The sequence below is a fragment of the Rhinoderma darwinii genome, chromosome 3 (genome assembly GCF_050947455.1).
Source record: "Rhinoderma darwinii isolate aRhiDar2 chromosome 3, aRhiDar2.hap1, whole genome shotgun sequence".
NCBI classification, from domain to species: Eukaryota; Metazoa; Chordata; class Amphibia; order Anura; family Rhinodermatidae; genus Rhinoderma; species Rhinoderma darwinii.
In genome coordinates this window covers 249062144-249088327 of record NC_134689.1, presented here as the reverse complement: position 1 = coordinate 249088327, position 26184 = coordinate 249062144, and the positions used below count along the sequence as shown (strand labels likewise).

The window sequence follows — 26184 nt, the reverse complement described above, 5'->3', positions numbered from 1 at the left end:
CCCTTAAAAGCCGCGTTCTATAGAGATCGCGGCTTTTTAGGGGTTAAGCTGCCATCGCCGGCCTGCTACGCGATAGCGGCCGGCGATGGTGACTATGGCAACCGGACACCAAACAATGGCGTCCGGCTATGCCATAGACGGAAGCCTAGTGGGTCCTGACAACGTCAGGACCCACTATGCTTGCTGTCAGTGAGTAGCTGACAGTTCTAATACACTGCACTACGCATGTAGTGCAGTGTATTAGAATAGCGATCAGAGCCTCCTGCCCTCATGTCCCCTAGTGGGACAAAGTAATAAAGTAAAAAAAAAGTTAAAAAAAGTTGTGTAAAAATAAGAAAATAAAAGATTTAAAAGTAAAAATCCCCCCTTTTCCCTTATCAGTCCTTTATTATTAATAAAAATATATAAACAAACAAATAAACTAATACATAATTGGTATCGCCGCGTCCGTAACGGCCTGAACTTCAAAATTATTTCATTATTTATCCCGCACGGTGAACGCCGTAAAATAATAATAAACCGAACCACAATCACAATTCTTTGGTCACTTCACCTCCCAAAAAATGGAATAAAAAGAGATCAAAAAGTCGCATGTACCTAAAAATGGTGCTGATCGAAACTACAGTTCGTTACGCAAAAAATAAGTCCTCGCACGGCTTTATTGATTGAAAAATAAAAACGTTATGGCTCTTAGAATAAGGTAACACAAAAAGTGAATGATTGTTTACAAAACGTATTTTATTGTGCAAACGCCATAAGACATAAAAAAAAACTATAAACATCTGGTATCGCTGTAATCGTATCGCCCCGCAGAATAAAGTGAATATGTCATTTATAGCGCACGGTGAACGCTGTAAAAAAAAACGAAAAAAAAACAATAGTAGAATTGCTGTTTTTTAGTCACCACGCCACCTAAAAATAGAATAAAAACTGATCAAAAAGCCGCATGCACCCCAAGAAAACTACAATGGATTCCTCAAGGGGTCTAGTTTCCAAATTGGGGTCACTTTTGGGGGGTTCCCAATGTTTTGGCACCACAAGACCTCTTCAAACCGGACATGGTGCCTAATAAAAAAGAGGCCTCAAAATCCACTGGGTGCTCCTTTGCTTCGGAGGCCGGTGCTTCAGCCCATTACCGCACTAGGGCCACATGTGGGATATTTCTCTAAACTGCAGAATCTGGGCAATACGTATTAAGTTGCGTTTCTCTGATAAATCCTTTTGTGTTATAAAAAAAATGGTATAAAGAGGATTTTCTGACAAAAAAATAATGTAAATTTCACCTCTACTTTGCTCTAAATTTTTGTGAAACACCTAAAGGGTTCATAAACTTTCTACATGCTGTTGTGGATACTTTGAGGGGTCTAGTTTCTAAAATGGGGTATTTGATAGGGGTTTCTAATATATGGGCCCCTCAAAGCAACTTCAGAACTGAACTGGAACCTAAAAAAATAAATAAATGAGGCAATACTTCGCTTCTTACATTATACTGATAATGAGCCGTGCCCACCCCGAGATTACCCCAGTTTTGACCGTTTGTCTAAACGGAGACCCCTATTAGACCGTTCCAGTGCCCGGTTTTCCCAAGCATACACCCCCGAGAAGTGTATTTCTATTGATGAGTCCCTGGTACATTTTAAAGGGAGGGTTCAATTCCGCGAGTACCTGCCGGGTAAGAGGGCAAGGTATGGCGTGAAGATGTATAAGCTGTGAGAGTGCATCAGGGTATACCTACAGGTTTAGGATATATGAAGGAAAGGCCACCCCCAAACCAGACTGCATCCTGGACTACAATAGGTACATGGGAGTGATGGACTTGTAAGATCAAGCCCTGAAGCCCTACAGCGCCATGCGGTGTGGTATAAGAAGCTGGCCGGGAACATCATATAGATGGCTTTGTACAATGCGTACGTGCTACGTCGATGTGCAGGCCAGACGCGAACTTTCCTGGAATTTCAAGAGGTGATTATCAAGAACCTAATCTTTAGGGACCAAGAAGGGGGGGCACCCAGTACTTCTGGAAGCGGGGCCACACGCATCGTACCAGGGCAACACTTTCCAGGGGAAGTTCCCCAAACTGGCAAGAAGGGAAAAAGTCAAAAGAGGTGCAAAGTCTGCTATAAGAGGGGGATAAGGGAGGACACAATATATCAATGTGACACGTGTCCCGAATAACCAGAGCTCTGTATGAAAGTGTTTTAAAATTTATCATACATCCCTTGGTTTATAATTTACCCCAATTTTACTTACCCTGATGCACTCCGCACAGCTTATCCCCCCTCGTCTTTCCCCTCTGGGCCCTGCTGTGTGTCCAGGCAGCTGATAACAGCCACATGTAGGGTATTGCCATACCCGGGAGAACCCACATTACAGTTTATGGGGTGTAGGTCTCCGGTCAAAATGCTCACTACACCTCTAGATGAATGCCTTAAGGGTGTAGTTTTTAAAACGGGGTCACTTCTTGTGGGTTTCAACTGTACTGGTACCTCAGGGGCTTCTGCATACATGACTTCGCACTAGAAAATCCTGAGTAGGCCAAATGGTGGTCCTTTCCTTCTGAGCCCTCCCATGGGCCCAAACGGCAGTTTATCACAACAAATGGGGTATTGCGGCACTCAGAACAAATTGCGCAACAGAATGGGGTATTTTGTTTCTTGTGAAAATAAGAAATTTTCAGCCAAAACGACATATTATTTGACAAAAATAATTTTGTTTTCATTCCCAGCCCAATTCAAATAAGTTCTGTGAAGAAACTATGGGGTCTAAATGGTCACATTACCCATAAATGAATTCCTTGAGGGGTGTAGTTTCCAAAATGGGGTCATTTCTGGTTGGTTTCCATTGCTTTGATACCTCTGGGGCTCTGCAAATGTGACATGGCACCCGAAAACCAATCCAACAAAATCTGTACTCCAAAGAACACACAGCGCTCCTTCCCTTCTGAGGCCTCCCATGGGCCCAAACTGCAGTTTATTGCCGCAAATGGGGTATTGATGCACTCAGGAGAAATTGGGCAACAAAATTGAGTATTTTGTTCCCTGTGAAAATAAGAAATTTTGGTAAAAAATTACATCTTATTGGAAAAAATGACATTTTTTTAATGTCACAGCCCAATTGAAATAGGTGCTGTGAAAAAACTGTGCGGTCAAAATGCTAACAACAACCATAAATGAATTCCTTGAGGGGTGTAGTTTCCAAAATGGGGTCACTTTTGGTGGGTTTCCATTGCTTTGATACCTCTGAGGCTCTGCAAATGCGACATGGCACCCGAAAACCAATCCAACAAAATCTGGACTCCAACAAACATATAGCGCTCCTTTCCTTCTGAGCCCTCCCATGGGCCCAAACGGCAGTTTATCACCACAAATGGGGTACTGCCACACTAAGGACAAATTGGGCAACAAAATGGGGTATTTTGTTCCCTGTGAAAATAAGAAATTTTGATCACAAATGACATTTTATTGGAAAAAATGACATTTTTTTCATTTCAGAGCCCAATTCAAATACGTGCTGTGAAAAAAATGTGCGGTCAAAATGGTAACAACAACCCTAAATGAATTCCTTGAGGGGTGTAGTTTACAAAATGGGGTCACTATTGGGGGATTCCTACTGTTTTGACACCTCAACACCTCTTCAAACCTGGCATGCTGCCTAAAATATATTCTAATAAAAAAGAGGACTCAAAATGCACTAGGTGCTTCTTTGCTTCTAGGGCTTGTCTTTTAGTCCACGAGCGCAGTAGGGCCACATGTGGGACATTTCTAAAAACTGCAGAATCTGGACAATACATATTTAGTAGTGTTTCTCTGGTAAAACCTTCTGTGTTACAGAAAAAAAAATGAATAAAATTGAAATTCAGCAAGAAAAATGAAATTTGCAAATTTCACCTCCACTTTGCTTTAATTCCTGTGAAATGCCTGAAGGGTTAAAAAACTTTCTAAATGCTGTTTTGAATACTTTGAGGGGTCTAGTTTTTAAAATGGGGTGTTTTATGGGGGTTTCTAATACATAGGCCCCACAAAGCCACTTCAGAACTCAAGAGGTACCTTAAAAAAAAGGCTTTTGAAATTTTCTTAAAAATATGAGAAATTGCTGTTTATGTTCTAAGCCTTGTAACGTCCAAGAAAAATAAAAGAATGTTCAAAAAACGATGCCAATCTAAAGTAGACATATGGGAAATGTGAACTAGTAACTATTTTGGGTGGTATAACCGTCTGTTTTACAAGCAGATGCATTTAAATTCTGAAAAATGAAATTTTTTCAAAATTTTCTCTAAATTTTGCAATTTTTCACCAATAAACACTGAATATATCGACCAAATTTTACCACGAACATGAAGCCCAATGTGTCACGAGAAAACAGTCTCAGAATCTCTTGGGTAGGTTTAAGCATTCCGACGTTATTACCACATAAAGTGAAATATGTCAGATTTGAAAAATGGGCTCTGAGCCTTAAGGCCAAAACTAGGCTGCGTCCTTAAGGGGTTAAGGAAATAAAAAAAACCGCACCGCAGGTGAATTTGAGCGGTTTTTCTGCTCCTCCATTTATGCAGCGTGTGGATAAGCATGTTTGTTCAAATCTCATCCACTTTGCTGCTACTGTATTATACTGCGGATTTTCCGCAACTAAATACGGTGTGGAAAAACCGCAGTATTTAAGCAACGTGTGAACTCTGCCTAAATTAAAGCTGTTAGACTGTTTTTGTATATACTAGCGCATTAGGGTTTATTACACATAGCAGTGGCCATTGGAACGAGACACCGATGCAAAACACATTAACATTCTATCTTCAGGTGAACAGAAGTTTTTCTTGCAAAAACTGCACAGACCTTAACCAGCATACCAGGCCGATTTTCTGTAGAACTGCGTGCCCGCATGGTTTGTGGCCAACAAGACTTCAGAACACAACATATGCAGAATCGTCCTGCCTGATCTCTAAGGATACTGGTGATTAGGTCGGGCTCATGTCATGAATCACCTTAGATCTGTATAATGGGGAGATGGGAGCTGTAAAAATAAGTGGCATGAGTGCCAATATCACTTTCTAAGTATTTTTGGTTTGTATCAGGGAACTTGTCATTCATTTTATTTTTTGTTAGCTCTGCTTTCGCAGTAGAAAGATACAGAAAACGAAAGTTATTGGATAACCCTTTGCTAAATAAGAAAATTCTCAAAATAAATGTAAGTATTAAGAATATCCTGCCAACATAATAAGTTCATACTGCAATTGTGTTCTATTATGTGTGTGGAATGTTATAGAACTGATGCAAAGGCCCTTTAGAAAAATAAATTATTTTGTTTAGAATGATTACTGGGAGTGATAAATATTCAGTAATCTGACCCATGGTGACTGATCCGGTGCAAATAGTTTCCGTTTGTCTTCGTTGTGCAATGGTTCTGTCGTTTTGATGGAATCCACTACGGTATTGATTCCGTCAAAACGATGGAACGCTTGCAAAACGGAGACAAACGGAAACCATTTGCATTGGAGCCATCACTAGTGAAATCAATGGTGATGGAAACTGAAACCTATGGTTTCAGTTTGGGTCAGTCAGGGCTCCGTTCCGGCGGAAATGTGAACGCAGCCTAACAATGATTTTTTTTTCCCCTTTTGCCAGCACAGTAAAGGTTTTAGAAAAAAAAAAAATGTTCACCTAAATTTTTAAATACTACATGATTTCTACTACTGGAATATTACTGTGCTGAAATTCACATAAGTGAATGTCACTGTCATGCATGTAAACTTTCCTACATAGACTTATTATTTCATGGTTTTCCTTTCTTCACAAGGGAAGTACCTCTGCAATTTGTGCCACTGGTCTACGTAATCTGGGTAATACCTGTTTTATGAATGCAATACTTCAATCGCTCAGGTAAGGAGACTTTGTTAGGAGACTAATTAGGTCTTTGAAGATGGTCTGTTAATAATTTCTATGTCCTTTTTAATATTAGCTGAGGTATTCCTTTTTTTATAGGAGCTTTTCCTTAGGCCTCATTAACACGACCGTAGCCACATGCAAATCACGGACCGTGCACACAAACCCAGACCGTATAATGACATGTCCTATGTTTTTGTAGTCTAGGTTTCCAGCCACTGCATGGACAGTGGAAACCACGGTCGTGTGCATGGGCCCATAGAAATGAATCGGTCCACAATTCACCTGCAGATTTTCCGGTCAATCACGGCCTCAAAAACAAATTCGTCTGCATGGGGCTTGAGCTGTCAAAACTTGCTTAATGACATTGAAGGGTTTGTTTCATCCCCACAACCCCTTTTTAAATTGAAACCAGCGCATTGATCAGTTGATGGCCTGCTTCAAAAAAACTCTGATATTAGGCTGTTATTGATGAGGAAGTTGCAGCTGGCTATATATTTTCTCCAACTGTAGTAATTACATGCTGGCCATTTAAACTGAAAAACTGTCCATGTAATACATAGATAGGCTTGGTCTGTCATAGCGACGTCCATTCTTTGTTATCCTGGAAGAGTGGACTTAATGGAGTGGGTACACTCTAAAACCCCCTTTATGAAGTTCATATGGACTAATAACGGTTGTCTTCATGACGTTTTCTGAGCTGTTGAAGGAAAAAATAAGACTGCCAAAGTGATTCCCATACTGCAACATGTGAGAAGTGAGCATTACATCTAAAAAAAAATAGTTTCTGATTTCACTTACCCTGTAGTGCGCCGTTTGTTTACATCCTCAGGCTGCCATTGTGTGGCGTTTCATAACGGGGTCTTGTAGCTCTTTGTCTTCTGCTCAGGTCTAAACTCGAGTAAATCTTTTTCTTAGGCCCAGTCCACATCTGCGTTGGAGGCTCCATGGCAGTATCCGCCAAAAATACTGGAAACCATAGCGCATCGTGCTATTGCTTCCGGTAATACCACAGAAACCTGACTGAAACCATTAATGTCAATGGGTTCCGCTTAGCGCCAATTGTGTCTGTCGTACCAGAAATGGCACTTCATTTTACTGCTCCTCTGACTGAGCAGAACAACGGAAATACCAATGGAGGTGTAAACGAGGCATTATTCAGACACTGTCTCTTGGCCAGCTCCCCGCTGCTTCCGTTGATCAACATAGATATGATCAATATTATTGTGATCCTGTGTGTTAGAGACAAACAGGACTCGCTCTCAGCCGAATCGTCGGTTCACTTCACTGACGGATTTGGCTGATGCGAACGATACAGCTTCTATGTATAGAGGAGACACAAAAAGAACAAAAACGTAAATTGAAAAAAGTTTCAAATCACTTAACATAGATTTGATTAAAAAAACAAAACCTGCGAAGATGTACATAGCCTTTAAGTAATTGAAAGAACTTGAAATGTTCATGTTTTTCGCTCATTTGGGTCTCCGTTACTGCTGTGATATACAATTAATCCCAATCATTTTCCCCTTTTTGACTTTAACTGTTTTCCTGTGTATTCCTATTTATACATGAATATTTTGTCTTTGTGCAGCAACATTCAACAGTTTAGCTGCTATTTCAAAGAGCTGCCGGCAGTAGAACTTCGGAATGGGAAAACCGCTGGCCGTCGGACTTACCACACAAGGAGTCAAGGGGAAGTCAATGTGTGAGTTCTATCTGAATATATAAATTCATGAGTAAGCTGTGGAGTTCTTAGTTACCTTTCTTATGAATTAGTGCAGTTTTAGCATCATCTAGTTTGTTTTTTCTACCAGGGGTCTCGCCTGTCAGAACATGATGCCTGGGACTCACTAGTGCTCGAAGTCCATGTCAAAATTACAAATACTGCTCAATTTATATTGAGTAATTGTCACTGGGGGATATAAGACAGAGGGGTATGTCCAGCTGCAACTAGTAGGCAGACACTAAGCCAAAAGTGTTAGCTTCTCTTACCGAGCATAATCTACACCTTTTGCAGGATTTTTTTTCAGATTTTTTTCTATTTTAGTTTATTTTTTTTCTGGTTGGGAGACATGGAAGATATTGTCTCCCTGTTGTTCCAGTGTGAGGAGGGTGAACCTTGTTGATTTTCTTACACTGTTAAACCCTGCTCCCCAAAATGAAGTGGAACATGGCCGCCTAGCTCCTCTACCTGCCAGCCATGGGGTCACCAAGTAAACTTGTAATCCCCCCACCCATTTCCAGTTTTCTTTCACAACCCTGCTGGTTCTCTAGCAAAGAGGATCAAGATGGGGTGAGTAAGCCACACTAGGTAAGTATGTTCTCTCACACTGGCCCCCCTCTCTTCTCTAGGTCCCTGTCAGTTCATTCTTTCCCTTCTGCTTTACCAAAAGGTTGAACTCTCATCCTCTAGCTAGCTCATTTCTCCCTGGATAGGACCCCCTGACACTGCTTCCAGCTTCTGAGCCCTTTATTCAGGTGCCGTGTCTCCTGCGTCTCTCTTCCTTCCTCCTGGCTGGTTCTGCTTGTGGCCCAACCGCGGCAGGTGGTTTTTCCATCAATTAATCAAATGCATGTTTTCTGTCAGCCGCGGCCTCTACTCTAGGCCCTAGATTCAGTTTGGGCCTATTAGGCCTCAACCCAACATGTGACAGAGGTGGGTTCTTTTTAGCCTCCCTGCCTATGGGCTGTTAGCGCAGACTTCTGTTAGCCCATCCCCTATCCCCTTTGGTCCAGCCTGTCGTGTGCAGGGGGTGGGCTTTCTATGTTATAATAGCAGGTCCTCAGTCAGTATTGCATGCCTCCACGTTGTTCCCTGCTGTGATCCAAAAGCCCTTTACTTATCTATTCCTAGTGTTAGGCTTTTTCTCTCTATATGTCCCTTATTAGTTTCTGAGTTCAGCTGTATATTGTAGCATCAGTTACTGATGGACTCCTAAAACCACGTTCGCCCCGTAACCAGGTGGAGTAATTTTGCGTGGCACAGGTTACCCTCTTTTATTAGAGTAATTGGCTAATACATTATAAGTCTGAACCCAGAGGCTAGTTGTTGCGCTCGTTAATGTCAGTAGCCACCTTTTTTGCTTGCACTAGAAGCAACACCAAATTTCAGTGCGGTCTGTCTGTCCGTCCCCCTCTGCCCTGCCTGTCTAGCCCTGAGACTGCCATCTGCAGCCCCGCCTAGCTCTGAGTTGGTCGCCACATGATATGACCTTGCTGAGCTGAAATGGGCATATTCCTTGTCTGGCGGTGACTGAACTTACCAGTTTCCCTGTCCACCATGGGCATCCTGGGTCATCTGGCCTACCAGTCCCCTATCACAAGATTTTCAACTGGTCCTCACGTCTCGCGTAGGCTACCCCTTTTCCCATGACGTTCCTCCTCTGTAGCAGGGGGTTTAGCGCTCAGACCTGATTTTGCATCAGCCTTGGTCCATAAAGCTTCACCAAGGCATCATGTTCAGGATGAGTTAGCGGACCTGGCTCACCATCTCCTATAGGAAGCTTCTCTAGACGCAGGCAAGCTCCTAAAGTGCTCTACGCAACTTTCTGTGTCTATGTGAAGCGCTCTCTGGCATAAGACTTGGGCAGCCGATCTGACCTCCAAGCTCTTCCTCACTGGACTCCCTTTTGCAGGCTCCCGTGACTTTTCACCCACGTTTGGATGAAATAATTTCTAATCGTACAGGCCTGGGCTCTGAATAGACCCTGGCATTTGGATCCAGGTTTGGTTTTCAGAGCTTTCGTCGCTCCACTAGCCAGCGCAGCATGAGACAGAGGAAACCAGGCTTCAAGCCCCTTCCCTCCTGGCATGCACGTCCCCAGCCCTCAAAGTGTTCCAACAGGTCCACCTCTGCCTGAAAGTCAGCCCTGACTTGGGCGTGCTTGGGTGGGGTCCAGGCTTCTCCTTTTTCAGAATTTTTGGACAATCCGCCTTTCAGGGGCATGGGTCTGCGAAGTAGTCTTCACAGGCTTCAAAATCAAATGTGCCTTGTGTTCTGAAGAAGGTAGGGTCGGTCCGGCTTATCCTGGACTTGAATACACTCAACCTGATTGTCAGGGTTTGAGTTTCGGATGTCCCTGAGGATGGTGATTGTTACCATGGAGCTCGGTGAGTTTTTTTTTTTTTTTTTTTTTTTTTTTTTTTTTTTTAGTTTTTTTTCCCCCTCATATCAAGGACGCTTATTTCTACAAACTGATATGTCTGGCCTCCCAGCATTTCCTCATGTTTGCAGTCCAATCCTACCATTATCAGTTTGCAGCTCTTTGGCCTAGCGTCTGCCTAGTTTTTTTAAAAAAAAGTACTTGCCTCGGTCATGGCTCTTCTCTGTTCCTGGATGACATCCTGGTGAAGGCCCCTCACATTCCTGGAAAACCTCTTTAGCCATAAAGTAAATGTGTTGCAAATTAAAAAAATTTTTTAATGTAAGTTCTTTTTATTTTATTTTTTTACGTTTTTTGCTGTATTTTTTTTTCTTCTCTTCTAGAAGGTGGAAAGTATTTAAAAATTAAATAATAATGTGACATGTTTTCCTATGTTGACCACCAGGGGAAGCACTTCCCAGGATTACAGCAAGCCGAATAAGGGAAAGCACCCTGGCTCACAGCTGCTGTAAATGTGGGAGGGAGACTCGCCCCCCCCTCTCCCTATTTTTGGCTACAAGCCAGGAAAAGGTGTCTTCAAATTGCTAAGCATTGTCCAGCTCCCATTTTGGGAGTCTTTTTACAATGGCAGCTGGTAGAAGCTATAGGACACACCAAATGGCTAAAAAAGTCCAGAGGTGAGACCCTGTGGTGAATGACTTTTCAGTTGACCGGTTCACATGGCGTGTATTTGATGTGGTTTTTTAGCGCATTTTACGTGCCAAAACCCACATAAAAAAAAACGCTTGATTATGCTTTTCATTTAGATTGATAAATTGCACTGTTAGTACATACAACGCGCTTTTTTACATCACACTTTTTTTTTCTTTTTGTCGAGTCAATCCCTTTGCACGTAAAACACACCAAATATTCCCATAGTCAATGGGAGTCCTAATTATACGCCAAAAAACTTGCAAAAAGCACACACAAAATGCATCAAACACACGAAGAAGTGCAAACGCTTTATAAAGCTTCCCATTTACATCAATGGGAAAGCAAGCCGTTATTTTTTTTACTCAAGCGTTTTTAAAAAAAAAACGTGTTGCGTCAAAAACGTTGGATCAATTCTTTGGTTTGGTAATTTTATTGAAATAAAAACCCTCGTTAACCATTTTATTTTTAAAAAAAAGTTGATCATCGCAGTAGACCACCGAATATATGATGTAGTTCAATAGGTCCAGCGGAACCTGCAAAACAGAAAAAAAAGTTAGCGATATGAAAAATATAAATACTTATACTCACTTACAGCGAGAGGGGGGGTGCAAGACAGATACAGAGACACCTACACACACACCTTATCTGCAGTGCATCCCGGCGGAAGCCATAAGGGAAAGTATGAAGCGAGATTACAACCTGAGCCCGCTCCATTAGTTGTGCGTGTCGGCTGAATGTTACAGCCAAAACTTTAACCCCTTGGATGCAGCCAAGGGGTATCTGAGCCATTATGAAGAGGAAGGTTTCTCCCTCCCATCGCGATTAGTAATGTAGTATGTCGAGCTCGCAATCGCTGGTTCAAGTATCCTAGGCGGACTAATAAACTAATAAAATAAAAAAAGTTCAATAAAGTGGTTAATATATAGGCAGGCAAAGGCAAGGGGCTGAGTCCAGCGATAAAGAGGATAAAATGATTAAGGACGTGCTTAACGTCTGAAACGCGTAGGCCCCAAGACTGGACCGTTACATACTCCTGTCTGCACACCAGGACTCCAACTTACTGGACCTTTTTAATTGAAAACTTAGTAAACTTGGAACTAGTTTCCATTTTATCCTCTTTATCGCTGGACTCAGCCCCTTGCCTTTGCCTGCCTACACCCATCGTGCGTCGACACGAGAGCCCGTGCGATGACTACGACACATACATCAAGTGTCAGGTGAGCTGGAGGATCTCTTCCACATATTTTCTGGTTAATATATATATATATATATATATATATATATATACATACATATCACTTTATTGAACTTTTTTTATTTACAGCTCTCTCGCTCTCACACATATATGCATATATAATCACACACATTTATACATGTGACACACACTCACTGTGTATGTAATCTATATATCACACACACACACACACGCGCACACACGCACACACACACGTGTTCGTATTTAATATATGTATATGGTGGGCCATTTATATGGATACGCCTAAATAAAATGGGAATGGTTGGTGATATTAACTTCCTGTTTGTGGCACATTTGTATATGGGAGGGGGGAAACTTTTCAAGCTGGGTGTTGACCATGGCGCCCATTTTGAAGTCGGCCATTTTGTATCCAACTTTCGTTTTTTCAATGGGAAGAGGGTCATGTGACACATCAAACTTATCGAGAAATTCATAAGAAAAACAATGGTGTGCTTGGTTTTAACGTTACTTTATTCTTTCATGAGTTATTTACAAGTTTCTGACCACTTATAAAATGTGTTCAATGTGCTGCCCATTGTGTTGGATTGTCAATGCAACCCTCTTCTCCCACTCTTCACACACTGATAGCAACACCGCAGAAGAAATGCCTCCCGATCTGACCCCCTTAGACTTTTATCTTTGGGGTCATCTGAAGGCAATTGTCTATGCTGTGAAGATACGAGATGTGCAGCAACTGAAACTACGGATACTGGAAGCCTGTGCTAGCATTTCTTCTGCGGTGTTGCTATCAGTGTGTGAAATTCTCGATAAGTTTGTGTCACATGACTCTCTTCCCATTGAAAAAACTAAAGTTGGATACAAAATGGCCGACTTCAAAATGGCTGCCATGGTCAACACCCAGCCTGAAAAGTTTCCCCCCTCCCATATACTAATGTGCCACAAACAAGATGTTAATATCACCAACCATTCCCATTTTATTTAGGTGTATCCATATAAATGGCCCACCGTGTGTGTGTGTGTGTGTGTGTGGGTGTCATATATATATATATGACACCCACACACTTATACATACATATATCACACACACACACACACACACACACACACACATTGATCTATTTCCAGCGTTTTTTTCTTTTAATATTGATGATTATGGCTAATAGTTAATGAAAACCCAAATGTAAGCCCAATTTCAAAAATTATTTTTAATACTGAAATGTTGGCCTACTGAATAGTATGTCCAGTATACGCACTCAATACTTGGTCGGGGGTCCTTTTGCATGAATTACTGCATCAATGCGGTGTGGCATGGAGGCGATCAGCCTGTGGCACTGCTGAGCTGTTATGGAAGCCCAGGTTGCTTTGATAGTGGCCTTCAGCTCGTCTGCATTGTTGGGTCTGGGGTCTCTCATCTTCCTCTTGACAATACCCCATAGTTTATCTATGGGGTTTAGGTCAGGCGAGTTTGCTGGCCAATCAAGCACAGTGATACTGCGGTTATTAAACCAGGTATTGGTACATTTGGCAGTGTGGGCAGGTGCCAAGTCCTGCTGGAAAATGAAATCAGCATCTCCATAAAGCTTGTCAGCAGGGGGAAGCATGATGTTCTCCTGGTAGACTGCTCCGTTGACTCTGGAATTGACGCTTTTACCGCACAGTGAACGCTTTAAAAACGAAACCCGAAAAACAATGGTGGAATCATTGCTTGTTTTTTTCTATTCCACCCCACAAAGAATCTCTTTCCTAGTTTTCCAGTAGATTTATATAGTTTAAAAGACCGGTTTCAGTCTTCTCTGACCTATAAGGCTATGTTCACACTGAGTTTTTTGCAGGCGGAATCTCTGCCTTAAAATTGCGTTTGGAAGTCTGAGGCAGATTTTCCTCTCCCTGCACGCCGCGAAAATTGAGCGCCGCGGGCATAAAACGCAGCGAAATACGCTTTCTCTGCCTCCCATTGATGTCAATGGGAGGTCAGAGGCGTAAACACCCGAAGATAGGGCATGTCCGTTCTTCCGCGAGGCGGTTTTACCGCTCGCAGGAGAAAACCGCTCCCGCCTCCCATTGAAATCAATGGAAGACATTTTAGAGCCGTTTTTGACGAGTTTTGGGGCGCGGTTTCCACGTCAAAAAACTCTGTGTGAACATAGCCTAAGTCCGGCATGCTGGCTTTTCTTCAGGGGGTAGCTCAGACATGGGCAAACTACGGCCCGCGGGCCACATACGGCCCGTTAGGCTTTTTAATCCGGCCCGCCGAACTTGTCCAAATAATAGTAAAAACCTCCTTTTTTTTTTCCCCTTTCCCTGCAATGCCCACGTTTTCCCAATAGATGGCGCACTCAAAACACATTGACCGTTGACCCCTTAACGCCGAAGGACGGATATATCCGTCCTCAGCAGCTGCTAGTTCGCGCAGGAGGACGGATATATCCGTCCTGTGATCGCGCGGGTACTGACAGTTTACCCACGCGATCAGCGGCAGGAGCACGGCTGTTATACACAGCCTGGCTCCTGCTGCAACTGCCGGAATCGAAGCACGCGCCGATTCCGGCAGTTTAACCCATTAAATGCCGCTGTCAACAGTGACAGCGGCATTTAATGTGTTTGACAGAGGGGGGAACTCCCTCTGTCTCCCGATCGGCGCCCCCGCAAACAAATCGCGGGTCGCCGTCGGGTTTCCATGACAGCCGGGGGTCTAACAAAGACCCCCAGGTCTGTCTTCAGCATCTGCCTGTTAGGCGATGCCAGAGGCATGACCTAATAGGTTGCCTGTCAGTTTTACACTGACAGGCAATAATGCTTTGGTATACGAAGTATACCAAAGCATTATATATGCGATCGGCATATCGCATAGTGAAGTCCCCTGGTGGGACTAAAAAAAAAAAAGTAAAACCGTTAAATAAAGTTTGTGAAAAAAAAAATTACAGTCAAAGTCAAATAAAACTACTTTTTTGCCCCAAAAAGTGGTTTTATTTAATAAAACGGTCAAAACAAATCACACACATATATGGTATCCCCGCGATCGTAACAACTTGACCAATAAAATGAACACATTAATTAAACCGCCGGATGAACGGCGTCCAAAGAAAACGCAAAAAACAACGGCAAAATTCTCTTTTCTCCCATTCCCCCCATAAAAAATAAAATAAAAGTTAATCTAGAAGTCCTATGTACCCCAAAATAGTACTAATGAAAACGACACATTGTCCCGCAAAAATCAATCCCACGTACGGCCACATCGACGGAAAAATAAAAAAATTACGCCTCTTGGAACGCGGCGATGCAAAAACAAGTAATTTTTTTCTAAAAGGGTTTTTATTGTGCAAACGTAGAAAAAACATATAAAACCTTTACATATTTGGTATCCCTGTAATCGTGCCGACCCATAGAATAAAGTTAACATGTTATTTATGCTGCATAGTAAACGGCGTAAATTTATAACGTGAAAATTAATGCTGGAATAGCTGCTTATTTTCAATTCTCTCCTAAAATAAAGTTAATAAAAGTTAATCAATATGTTATAAGCATCTAAAAATGGTACAATTACAAAATACAACTCGTCCCGGAAAAAACAAGCCCTTATACGGCTATGTCGACGGAATAAAAAAAGAGTTACGACTCTTGGAATGCGACCGTGGAAAAACAAAAAATAATCCTTGGTCATTAACGTGCAAAATGGCCCGGTCATTAAGGGGTTAATGTGGAGCGTATTTCTCTTTATTTCACTTTAATTTTCACTTCGTTTCACGTCACCATTAAGCCCTTCGGTTTTCAAAGAGTACAATATCAGCCGTCACTTTGCCACGAAGCATGCAAACTATGCTAGCAAGCAGTCAACACAAGAACGGGCGGCTACTGCTCAGAGGTTGGCAGCTAATTTACAGAGTCAACAGAACTTTTTTCTTGATAAATCACAGTGCGTATGTTATTTTAATCTATTTACATTTCCTCCTCCCAGTATCTGCGAAATAGTATGTAAATGCCATATCTTGCATATTCCTTGAGACAAATTTATTAACTGATAAGGGCTATTTTTCACATTTGAAAGACAGTTAATAAATTGGGTTGTAGTGTTCTTACTGTGCTATGAGGTTTGCACACACTACATTTAATGCTTTAGTATATCCGGCCCAAACACTCCCTCCAAATGCTCCTGGCCCGGCCCCTCTGTCAAATTTTAGAACCCATTGTGGCCCGCGAGTCAAAAAGTTTGCCCACCCCTGGGGTAGCTCATTCAGTTTCTCCTTACCAACACCAAGTAATTGCTTGGGAACTCAACTTGATCCTTGATGCCATGCAGTTTTCTCGCTTTGAGCCTATGTGTGATGTTTCTTTTTACCTATTTTCCTGGAAGGCAGCCTTTTTTGGCGATAGAAACGTCCATCCGACGGGTGTCCGAATTGCCAGCTTGTTTATGTGTCTCTTTCTAGTACTTCACCAAGACTGCGTGATTCTCAATCCTTTTCCTTTACACCGAAGGTTTAAAATAAGCCAAGTCCTCAACATAGATATACCCTATTCTGATTCATATTATGCCTTTGTTTTTTTTGTCATTGGGGACACTGAGTGATAGAAATGCCTGTATGTTATGAGTTGTCAACTGTATACACTGTGATGGTTTGATATCAGAGGACATTTTGATTTAACGTGAAAAAGATTGGTTCAGATTGTTTTATAATATGGCATACTTGTGTTTTTTAGGTCATTGGTTGAAGAGTTTAGGAAGACTTTGTGTTCATTGTGGCAAGGTAACCAAGCTGCATTCAGTCCAGAGTCTTTATTCTACGTTGTATGGAAAATCATGCCAAGCTTCAGGTAATATTTGTGTTGAGATGCTAGTAAAACTGTTAAAACCTAATTAAAATTATTGCTGCACGTTGACTTTTATCATGCAGCGGCTTCAATATAACTGACACAAAAGTGAGTCATGTTACCTTAAAGGGGTTATCCGAAAGTGATTTTTTTTTTTTCTAGGGGCTCCGAATTAAAGCAAAAAAGCAATACTTGCCTATCCTTACCCCTGACGATCCAGCGCTGTCGTTCCGGCGGCAGTCCCAGTGCTTGTTTGCATGCACGTACGTAGCATGTAACCGCTGCAGGCAATCGGAGGGCTCAGCGGGGCTCTCTGGTGATGAATTGTATGTCTGGCATAATGCCAGAAATACAACATATGGCCCCTGAGCCCTCTAAATGGCTGTAGTAAGTATTGCTTTTTTGTTTTATTTCATTTGCAGCCCCTAAGAATAATGTTTAACTTCCCAGATAATCCCTTTGAACTTCTGTTGTAACTTGAAAATTGCACCTATATGCCACTGTCCACAACTCCATATATTCATTTATATAGCACCAACATATTCCGCAGCACTGTACAGAGATTGTCATCATTCACATCAGTCCCTAGGGCTCACCATTACCTATCAGTGTGTATTTGGGAGGAAACCCACGCAAACACAGGGAGAATATACAATACAAGCTCCGTAGCTGACCTCTGACCCACCTTTCTGCTGTATTCTTATGTATGGTTTTTGTCCAAAATTTACTATTGACAAAACGTCCCGTTATGAAAGAATACGTACCAGTACTTTATGCTAATGCTGTGAGTACAAATGTATTGTTTGAGGGGGCAATGTATTCACTTTGCTGTGTTTCTGCAGGAAGAACTGTGCTATATCACTCTAAAGCTTCAGATTAGCGCTCCACCAACCCTGTATGCTCCGTTCCTGGTAATCTAGCTAATGTCATTAGCTTTTAGAGATTTTCATTTTTAGCAGGAGCATCTAAAAGCTGCTATTGATGTATACATAGTATTTTTTTTTTGTAGATGTTGACAAAAAAAAGTGAATGCTTTTGCATCCCGCCAAGTACAGCTATTTCTCGTTAAAGTTATTGTGGGACACAGCACCATGGGTATAGGCCTTTTCTGGCTGACACCGTAAGAAAGAAGGCTCCCCCCCCATGCAGGCCATACAATTCTCACAAACGCTAGATTGATCTGTTTTAGCCTAGTGTTTGTAGGAGGCACACAACCTGCTTCACAGGTCGGCTTCAGGGTTGTTGTCCACCTTGACTGCTGGTCTAGTCAACCCCTAAAGATGCCACGAAACTAGGCAGTACTCTGCTCTGTGTTTCCTCCACCGCCAGTCACCTAATGCCTTTTTCTGCTTCCACATGTGTATGGCTAGTAACCCCACTGTTGTGAGAGGTTACGGAATAGGTGACCCTGCGTGGAGGCCTGAAGAGAACCTTTTCCGGTTCTGCAGGTGCCAGGACCATTGTCTGCCTGCCCTTTGTCCTGTAGGTACATCAGTGCGCAGTGGCGCCATTGGTCATTTCACGGCAGCAGGGCCTTACTAATTTTACCTTTTTACACGACCAACTCTCCAGAGCCTCCTGACTGGCCATTCAGCAAGACACAGCACCAAGGGTCCGATAGGCTAACTATGCGGGCTAATTTATTTTTTTTTTCATGGGGGCCATTATTTTCCCAGGTGATTTTCTTTTCAATCTGACACTTGTCTAGCACCCTGTCTCCATTTGGTTCTTGCAACATGTCTTCCTCCCTGGGAGGACTCCAACCGACAACCAGGTTTTGTGGCGCATGCAGCGTGCTACATGCTTGAGGACGCAGTTATAAAAAAAATTCCCCTGTGGCCAATCTTACTCTCTGTATTCAGTTCCTGCTTCCCAAAGCCTCCCAGAATTCCTTTGACGTGCCCTAACTGGATGTGGCCCTTCCTGACATGGCTAAATCCGTGCCATAGGGGGCCTTTGCAAACTCTCTTAGACCAAGGTTGTGTTCCTGGAGCACCTGCCATCCCAAGTAGCAGCCACGATCCATGCCCTCTAAGGATCCTCTCTAAGGAAACAAAACCTCTTCCTCAGGGCAGGCCACGCGTGAGATCCATAAGCTCCAGAAACAAATCCCACTCCTCTTCAGTGTCTTCTCAAGCGTCCCCTATTAGGTACAGCACTGGAGAAGCTGCCTCCCTGCAGGATCAGTCTGTCTCCTCTGACTTGGATTCAGAGTCAGAATTCAGAAACTAAATTGGTGGCAGCTATGTAGGAATTGTTCCGTGCTGTCCGATGCCTCACATGTTAATGATGACTACCACCCCCTTTCAGGGAGAAGTGTTTTTCTGCCGTCACCAGCGCCAGCAACTGTTTAAAAAATAAATAAAAATAGTTCAAGTAGCTCTTCTGAAAGGAATGGAAGTACCCTAACCTGGCGCTTAACCGTCTCCAAACGGATGGATATGCTCTTCCCATTTCCAGAGGATCTGATCACCTAATAGGGTGTTTCTCCTTCAGGGACCTGCCTGTGCTGCGTCTTTCTAAGAGCACCACTCTACCGCTATAAGATGCAGTGTCCCTTAGTGATTCACTTTCTAGATCTGATTTTGTAGCTCCAGGGTCTACCCTGTGCTCAGCAGGCCAGACTGCTTCACCAGGGCATCGCAGGAAGACCTAACTGATCTAGCCTCTCAGCCGCTTCATGCCTCCAAGTTTTTGTGCGATACCTCCCTGAGTCAGCCTGTTTCGCTCAAAGGTACCGGAAGGAGTCCCTGCCGTCCGTGGTCACCTCACTGGAATAGGGTGCGTTTCTTAACTCCATCGATATTTGTGATTCCTACCTCCACATACCGGTCACAAGGGCCCAACAGCGTTTCCTACGACTCTCTGTTGGTTCTCATAATTTCCAATTTGTCGCACTCCTCCAGCTCACCACTTCTCTCAATGTTTTCACCAAGGTCCTGGCGACTCTTATGCCGCTTCTCCGCGCCAGGGGAGTCGCTGTTATCCTAGGGGCGGAAAACGCCTAGAGGGGTGGAAAAATGGCGCGCAATGCAGCAAATTTTGCTTTCTTTTGTCACTCCATCCACCACTCTCTTTTAAAAATGTAAATCGCACCCTCCACACAAATAGGAAAATTAAAGTGGAACATAGAAACCGATCATATGGTCAAGGACAGGACTCTATTTTTCAGTCAGGGAGAGGTGCTTACTACCACTATACAAGCAGTAATATAATTTGTACCACAGGGAGAACAGACCTTGCCCATTTTTTCCAGACATTTATTTATGCTGGTAAACTACTCTGACATAAGGGAACATATCGTTTAATGAGTTTCACCCACATGCCCCTAGTGGGAGAGGTAGGAGCCATACAAAGATTCCTTTGTACGTTTCAGCCATTTTAAAGGCGATCGAGAACTGTCTTTTGTCACCCAGACAACCTTTTTACGATTTTTTTTTTTTTTTTTTCTCTCTAGATTTAACTTCAGGCACAATCTGGGAGAAAATAGCTATGAAAAATAGCAAGACATGCAATTTGTATGTGCAAACAGCAGGGCATATATTGAAAAGAATTGCATTCATACTTAACACTATATTTCTCTATCCAGTGAATTCCATTATAGAGCAGAACTGTGAGCACAGTTTTCCCTGCCTGTCGGTGTCCGCTTTATTAGGGTCAGTTACTTAGGAGATGCTTTAGGGTCTAGGTATAGAGCCTAGATCAAGAACTACTGGTTGATCTTTGACCGGTCCTGAGTAGATTGTTGATCTAAGGCATCAGTAATGAGGGAACTTCAGTCCAAAAGTTTTGGACTATAGCAGCAGGAATTGTTATTCCCATGGTTACCATACTGTCTGACACATTCTTTCCTCCTCTACTCAGACGATTTAGGCTCCATTCACACTGCATATTTGCCGAACGTATTCATAGAGTCCCATTCACCAGACGGGTGCCAAGAGTGTCCTTTTGGCGTTCATCAGGCCACTTATATATTTTTTTTTTTCCAGCTGTATGGAATAGCAATCTAAATCATCATGTGAAAATAGCACCCTGTATAATTAAAGTATGTGGCCTAAACAGGGTTGCTTCTCCTCTGTGTGAAAATAGACATATATAACGGTAGATTTTAAGAACTTCTGTATTATTACTGTAGATCGATGCTTTATTTTCAGAGGGGCACCGGTTTCACGTCCGTTCCTCTAAATTCTTCACTAGGAACAAAATAGTGGCTCCATATGATCTGTGTGTTTTTAGGGCAAATTTCAATCAAGATGTCCTGTATCTTGTCTATTGCTAGACTTCCTTTGCAATTTTGTTAGTGTATACAGAAGAGCGAACTCCTTACACAACATTCTGCTTGATATTCCATATTAACTTGAGGCATTTTACGTTTTTATCACATAAATAAAATCTAAGAGTTTTTTTTGGGTTTTTTTTTTAATTTTATATCACATGCTTTCAAGAATTGAACAGAAAAGGTTTCAGAGATGAGACCTGGCCAATTCTTCGGCTGATTTAAACCCCATTTGAGATCTTGAAACTGGTGATTTTTATTTCTTAATAATGGTGCATAGTAAAACTGCAGAATATTGTCGTCGTATTTTCACTCTGCAAAAGCCAATGATCATTTTGTCTTTGTTAACCATTGTTTTGGTAAACAAATATTTTCATTTAATTTTGAATTTGATGGCATTATAAATATTGACAGTAAAATGGTCCTGAGAAATAGTAATTGAAGATGCAAATGTTAAAAATATTCTTGGTCTTTAATTAATTGGAAAAATGAATTTAATGCGGGCATCTGCTCATCTGTAACTTATTACAGGGGCTACCAGCAGCAAGATGCCCATGAGTTCATGCGGTATTTGTTGGACCATTTGCATCTAGAACTTCAGGGGGACTCTGGCTCTAGTCAATCTCTCATGTCACCGGAAACCGCCAACCGATCCTCAAGCAGCAAGTGTTGTATGTAAGTGTCCTTTCATGTTCTAAAACTTTTTGAATTAACTCAAACATTTCTTTATCTGTTAGAAGCACGGTATAGCCAGTTTAAATTGTGACCATTCAGCATGCTTCACTGGCCCTAGTTCCGGCACTGTACTTGGGCCCTGAGCACACACTTCCTAATATATTTAGGTTCTGTGTATTTAGGCACTTGTATTACATTTCAGCAAATCACTCATTCCACTCTCCAAATTGGAGCAGTAGGCACAAACATCCCTCCATTAGCCGCGCATAACGCTGTTCCATTGCTAGGTTGCATTGTCCATCATGAATTTTAAATATTTTGTTTGCTCATTGAATTATAAGTGAATTAAACTGGAAGGAAGGAACACAAATATAAATGTCCATGCCACCTCACTAGTGTAGTGCCTGTTCATGAGATCTACAGCAGTCTATCTTGTTAGTGACATTCCCTCTGACCGTGCAGTCATCATGTTTACTTAATAACACCGGCTGCTCCACTAGTCCTGTATACTCTCACAACTTATCTGTAGTGGCATCCCCTTGGAATTTTTTTTCGTTTTGTTTTTAATATTATGGTTGTTACATGAAGGTTGCTAATTTGTTTGATGTTGCAGCAATGGAGCAAACACAGTGGTAACATCTGTATTTGGAGGAATTCTGCAGAATGAGGTCAACTGCCTAATTTGTGGGACAGAATCTAGGAAATTTGACCCATTTCTAGGTATGTTTCTCGACTGCACACCAGCTTAAACAAGCAAAGTCTTTTTATGTTGGTACCATTCAGAAAGCCCAATGATATGAAAAATGTCTACAAGTATTCACGTTTCAAACCGTACAGAAATGTCATTGAATGTCTAATTGGGCAAGGGATTTGTTTTAGCTTGGCGACAGCCATTCTTACTCTATTGTAATGTTCAGAATATGGGCATTAAAAGTACCCAGAAGCCTTAGAGTAGCTCTAGTCAAAAACCATAAAATCCGCTTTTGGTGAGCATCCTGGAGCTCTCCAAGCCCAAAAAGTGACCTAAAAAGTGCTGGTGTCTTCTACTAAGGCCATAGCTGAATCCTGTGCAGCTATAACAGAGCAATGATGTTATGAGTAATTTGGGAGTCCGTATAGGAAACATACTCCAACTGAATCACATAATGTTACAGTGGTGACTACTCCCCTACAGGACACCAGTGATGATGCGGCTTGGATAATGTCAAGATGTATAAATCTATAGTGACCGTTTTACATTTTCGTAGCCATGGGGTTGTGTGAAGCTGCCCACTGATCACTATGCAAGAAGAGGTCATTAAAGGATAACTAAACGTTCGACAAACTACTGACGTGTCATAGTGACATGTCAGAAGTTTTGGTGGGGGTCCAAGCACTGAGACCATTACCAATCGCTAAAACGAAGCGGCAGAAGTGCTCGTGTGAGCGCTCAGCCGCTTCATTTCTGTTAGGCCTTTTCCAGAAATCAATATATAGGAGTACGGACTGAATAGAAAGTCTATGAGCCGGTACTCCGATACATCAGCTTTCCACAAAAAGCTGAACGGAAACTAAGTGGCTGAACTCTCCCGAAGTGGCTGAACTCTCCTGAACGCTTCTTTTTAGCGATTGGTGGGGGTCTCTTTGACATGTCAGAAGCTTGTCGACGTTTAGTTACCCTTTAACATACAGCTGATTTAATTACCGGCCTGTGAAAATTAGAGTGATAGAGATAAAAGCCACTTGATGAGGCAATGCAGAAAATGTGTAGTAACAGTAAATTACAGTAAGCACGTTACCGTGTAAATGTAATGAACACTTCTAAATACGATGGCTTATGTTTTCATTTTTTGACCAGAGGGTTCCTTTTTATATTGTCCTTACACATTACATAGAAATTGGATGGCATGCCACCGATTGATTTAAAGTTGGAGCTTTCATATGAACTACCGCCCCATGAACATGCCAGACTGAACTGGCCGATCAGAGGCCACTTTTTCACTCCATTGTAGCTAAAAACCCATTATACATTTCAGTTGATGAAAAGGTTAAAAAAAAATGTAACATTGCCAGTAAATTATTCAGCTGGAATTAGTATGCCATTTTTTGTGTAAAATCCTTGTATGATTGACCGAAATGGTTAAAATAGTGAATTTTGCCCAATTTCTGTCTCGTGTATGGGCCGCATAAAGAGAATTTCTAGCCATAATGTGAAAAGATTTAATAAATCAGAAGTTAGACCGATTACCAAAGTATGTCTATTACTGTAGTGATAATGGGAGATTATAATTACGGGGATATTAATTGTTGTCATGGTTTGGCTTCAACTGCAAAGGGGAGACATTTCCTCAACCTGTTGCAGGAAAATTTTATGGGCCAGTTTGTGGAAGACCCGACTAGAGGTGAAGCTCTGTTGGATCTGGTCATTTCTAATAATGCAGATCTTGTTGGGAACGTCTATGTTCGTGAAAACCTCGGTAAGGGCAAAGCCACACGTGGCGGAATTGCTCTTGAATTCCGCTGCGGACACTCCGCAGCGTTAATCCGCAGCGGAGCCGTTTCTCCATTGCCTTCCACTTTTTAGTAGGCTTCGTTTAGACGAGGCTGAAAATTCCGCTGCGGAGCATAGGCTGCGGTGCGGAATTTGGTGTCCGCAACATACAATGGTTGTTGCGGAGTTGTGGCGGACTGGTTGCGGACTCATGGCGGAATTTCTCCATTGACTTCAATGGAGAGTCAAAATTCTGCAATGAAGTCCGCAGCTGTTATGCACATGTTATGTGTGCTGCGGATGCGTATCGCTTTTTTGACATGACATTTCTTCATTCTGGCTGGACCTATGTATTTCTAGGTCTACAGCCAGACTGAGGAAGTCAATGGGGCTCCCGTAATTACGGGAGCGTTGCTAGGAGACGTCAGTAAATAGTCACTGTCCAGGGTGCTGAAAGAGTTAAGCGATCGGCAGTAACTGTTTCTGCACCCTGGACAGTGACTACCGATCCCAATATACAGCAACCTGTCAAAAAAATAGAAGTTCATACTTATCGAGAACTCCCTGCTTCTGTCTCCAGTCCGGCTTCCCAGGATGACGTTTCAGTCTAAGTGATGGCTGCAGCCAATCACAGGGAGGTCGGGTTGGATGCCGAAAGAGGGACGCGTCACCAAGACAACGGCCGGTAAGTATGAGATTTGTTTACTTTCACTAGGGAAAGTGCTGGCCCTTATCTCTATCCTGCACTGATAGAGAGAAGGGAAGCACTTTTCCCGCAGTCCGCAGCAGCTAGTCCGCATCAATTTACTGCACATTTTGGGCAGATCCGCCGCAGAATCTGCAACGCAGATTCTGTGCGGCATTGATGCGGACAGTTGCGGAGGAAATCCGCCACGTGGGGGCATGCCCTAACAGTGATCACAATATAGTTACATTTTACCTATACTGTAAAAAATACACAGGCTGGGAGGGCAAAAACATTTAATTTTAAGAAGGCCAATTTCCCCAGGATGAAGGCTGCAATTCAGGATAGACTGGGAAGAACTAATGGCACAAATGATAAATGGGAGATTTTCAAATCCACTTTGTATAATTATAGTGCAAAATTTATTCATATAGGTAACAAGTATAAATTACTAAAATTAAACCCCACATGGCTTACACCTTCTGTGAAAGGGGCAATACATGACAAAAAAAGGGCATTTGAAAAATATAAATCTGGGGGTACAGCTGTAGCCTTTGTAAAATATAAAGAGCTTAATAAAATCTGCCAAAAAGTAATAAAATCAGCAAAAATACAAAATGAAAGGCAGGTTGCCAAGGATAGTAAAACAAATCCCAAAAAATTTGTCAAGTAAATGCAAAGGTCTGAATATGTAGGACCCCTAGATAGTGGTAATGGGGAGTTGGGCACAGGGGATCAAGAGAAGGCAGAGTTACTAAATGGGTTCTTTAGCTCTGTATATACAACAGAAGAAAGTGCACTGATGTGCCAGTGCTGTTAATACATCAATTAATATACTGAATTGACTAAATGTAGATATGGTCCAAGCTAAGTTAACCCCTTCACGACTGCCATACGGATATATACGTTCTAACTGCCGATGCACCGTGCAGTTAGCACTAGGGATGCGCGATGTATCGAAACTTCGATACTGTTTCGATACTCTACTCTGCATCCCCAAACGGTTCGATACAGTTATGTCGTGTATTTCGATACTTAGCTGCGCAGCCGCACAGCTCAGTATTGTAACACATGAATGTATGAGAGCGAGGCTGCGGCCGCACAGCTCAGCATTGTAACACATGAATGTATGAGAGCGAGGCTGCGGCTGTGTGATAGTCATTGGTGCGCTCCGGAGTACTGATAACAAGTGCGCGGGGTCAGGATGATGCGATGCGGCCGGCGCTGCATTAATGAGCGGTGGCACTGAAAACAGAACATGGCGGCCGTGCTGCAAAACACCCCCATGTTCTGTCCTCCGTGCCTGCGCTCATAAGTGCAGCGCCGGCCACATCTCCTCATGCTGGCCACGCACGCACTTCCTGTCAGGAGCGGAGCAATG

The 26184-nt window shown here is 42.5% G+C and overlaps 1 protein-coding gene across 2 annotated transcripts in view; it reads left to right on the top strand.

Moving 5' to 3' along the window:
- The window catches only part of USP3 (ubiquitin specific peptidase 3), a 50937-nt gene that overhangs the window by 11886 nt on the left and 12867 nt on the right, over positions 1-26184 (top strand). For both annotated transcript variants that reach the window (XM_075857660.1, XM_075857661.1), the window contains exons 5-10: positions 5100-5181; positions 5791-5873; positions 7468-7581; positions 16587-16700; positions 21505-21648; positions 22262-22368. In XM_075857660.1, the coding sequence (XP_075713775.1) occupies positions 5100-5181; positions 5791-5873; positions 7468-7581; positions 16587-16700; positions 21505-21648; positions 22262-22368 (644 nt within the window). The remainder of the gene's footprint in view (positions 1-5099; positions 5182-5790; positions 5874-7467; positions 7582-16586; positions 16701-21504; positions 21649-22261; positions 22369-26184) is intronic.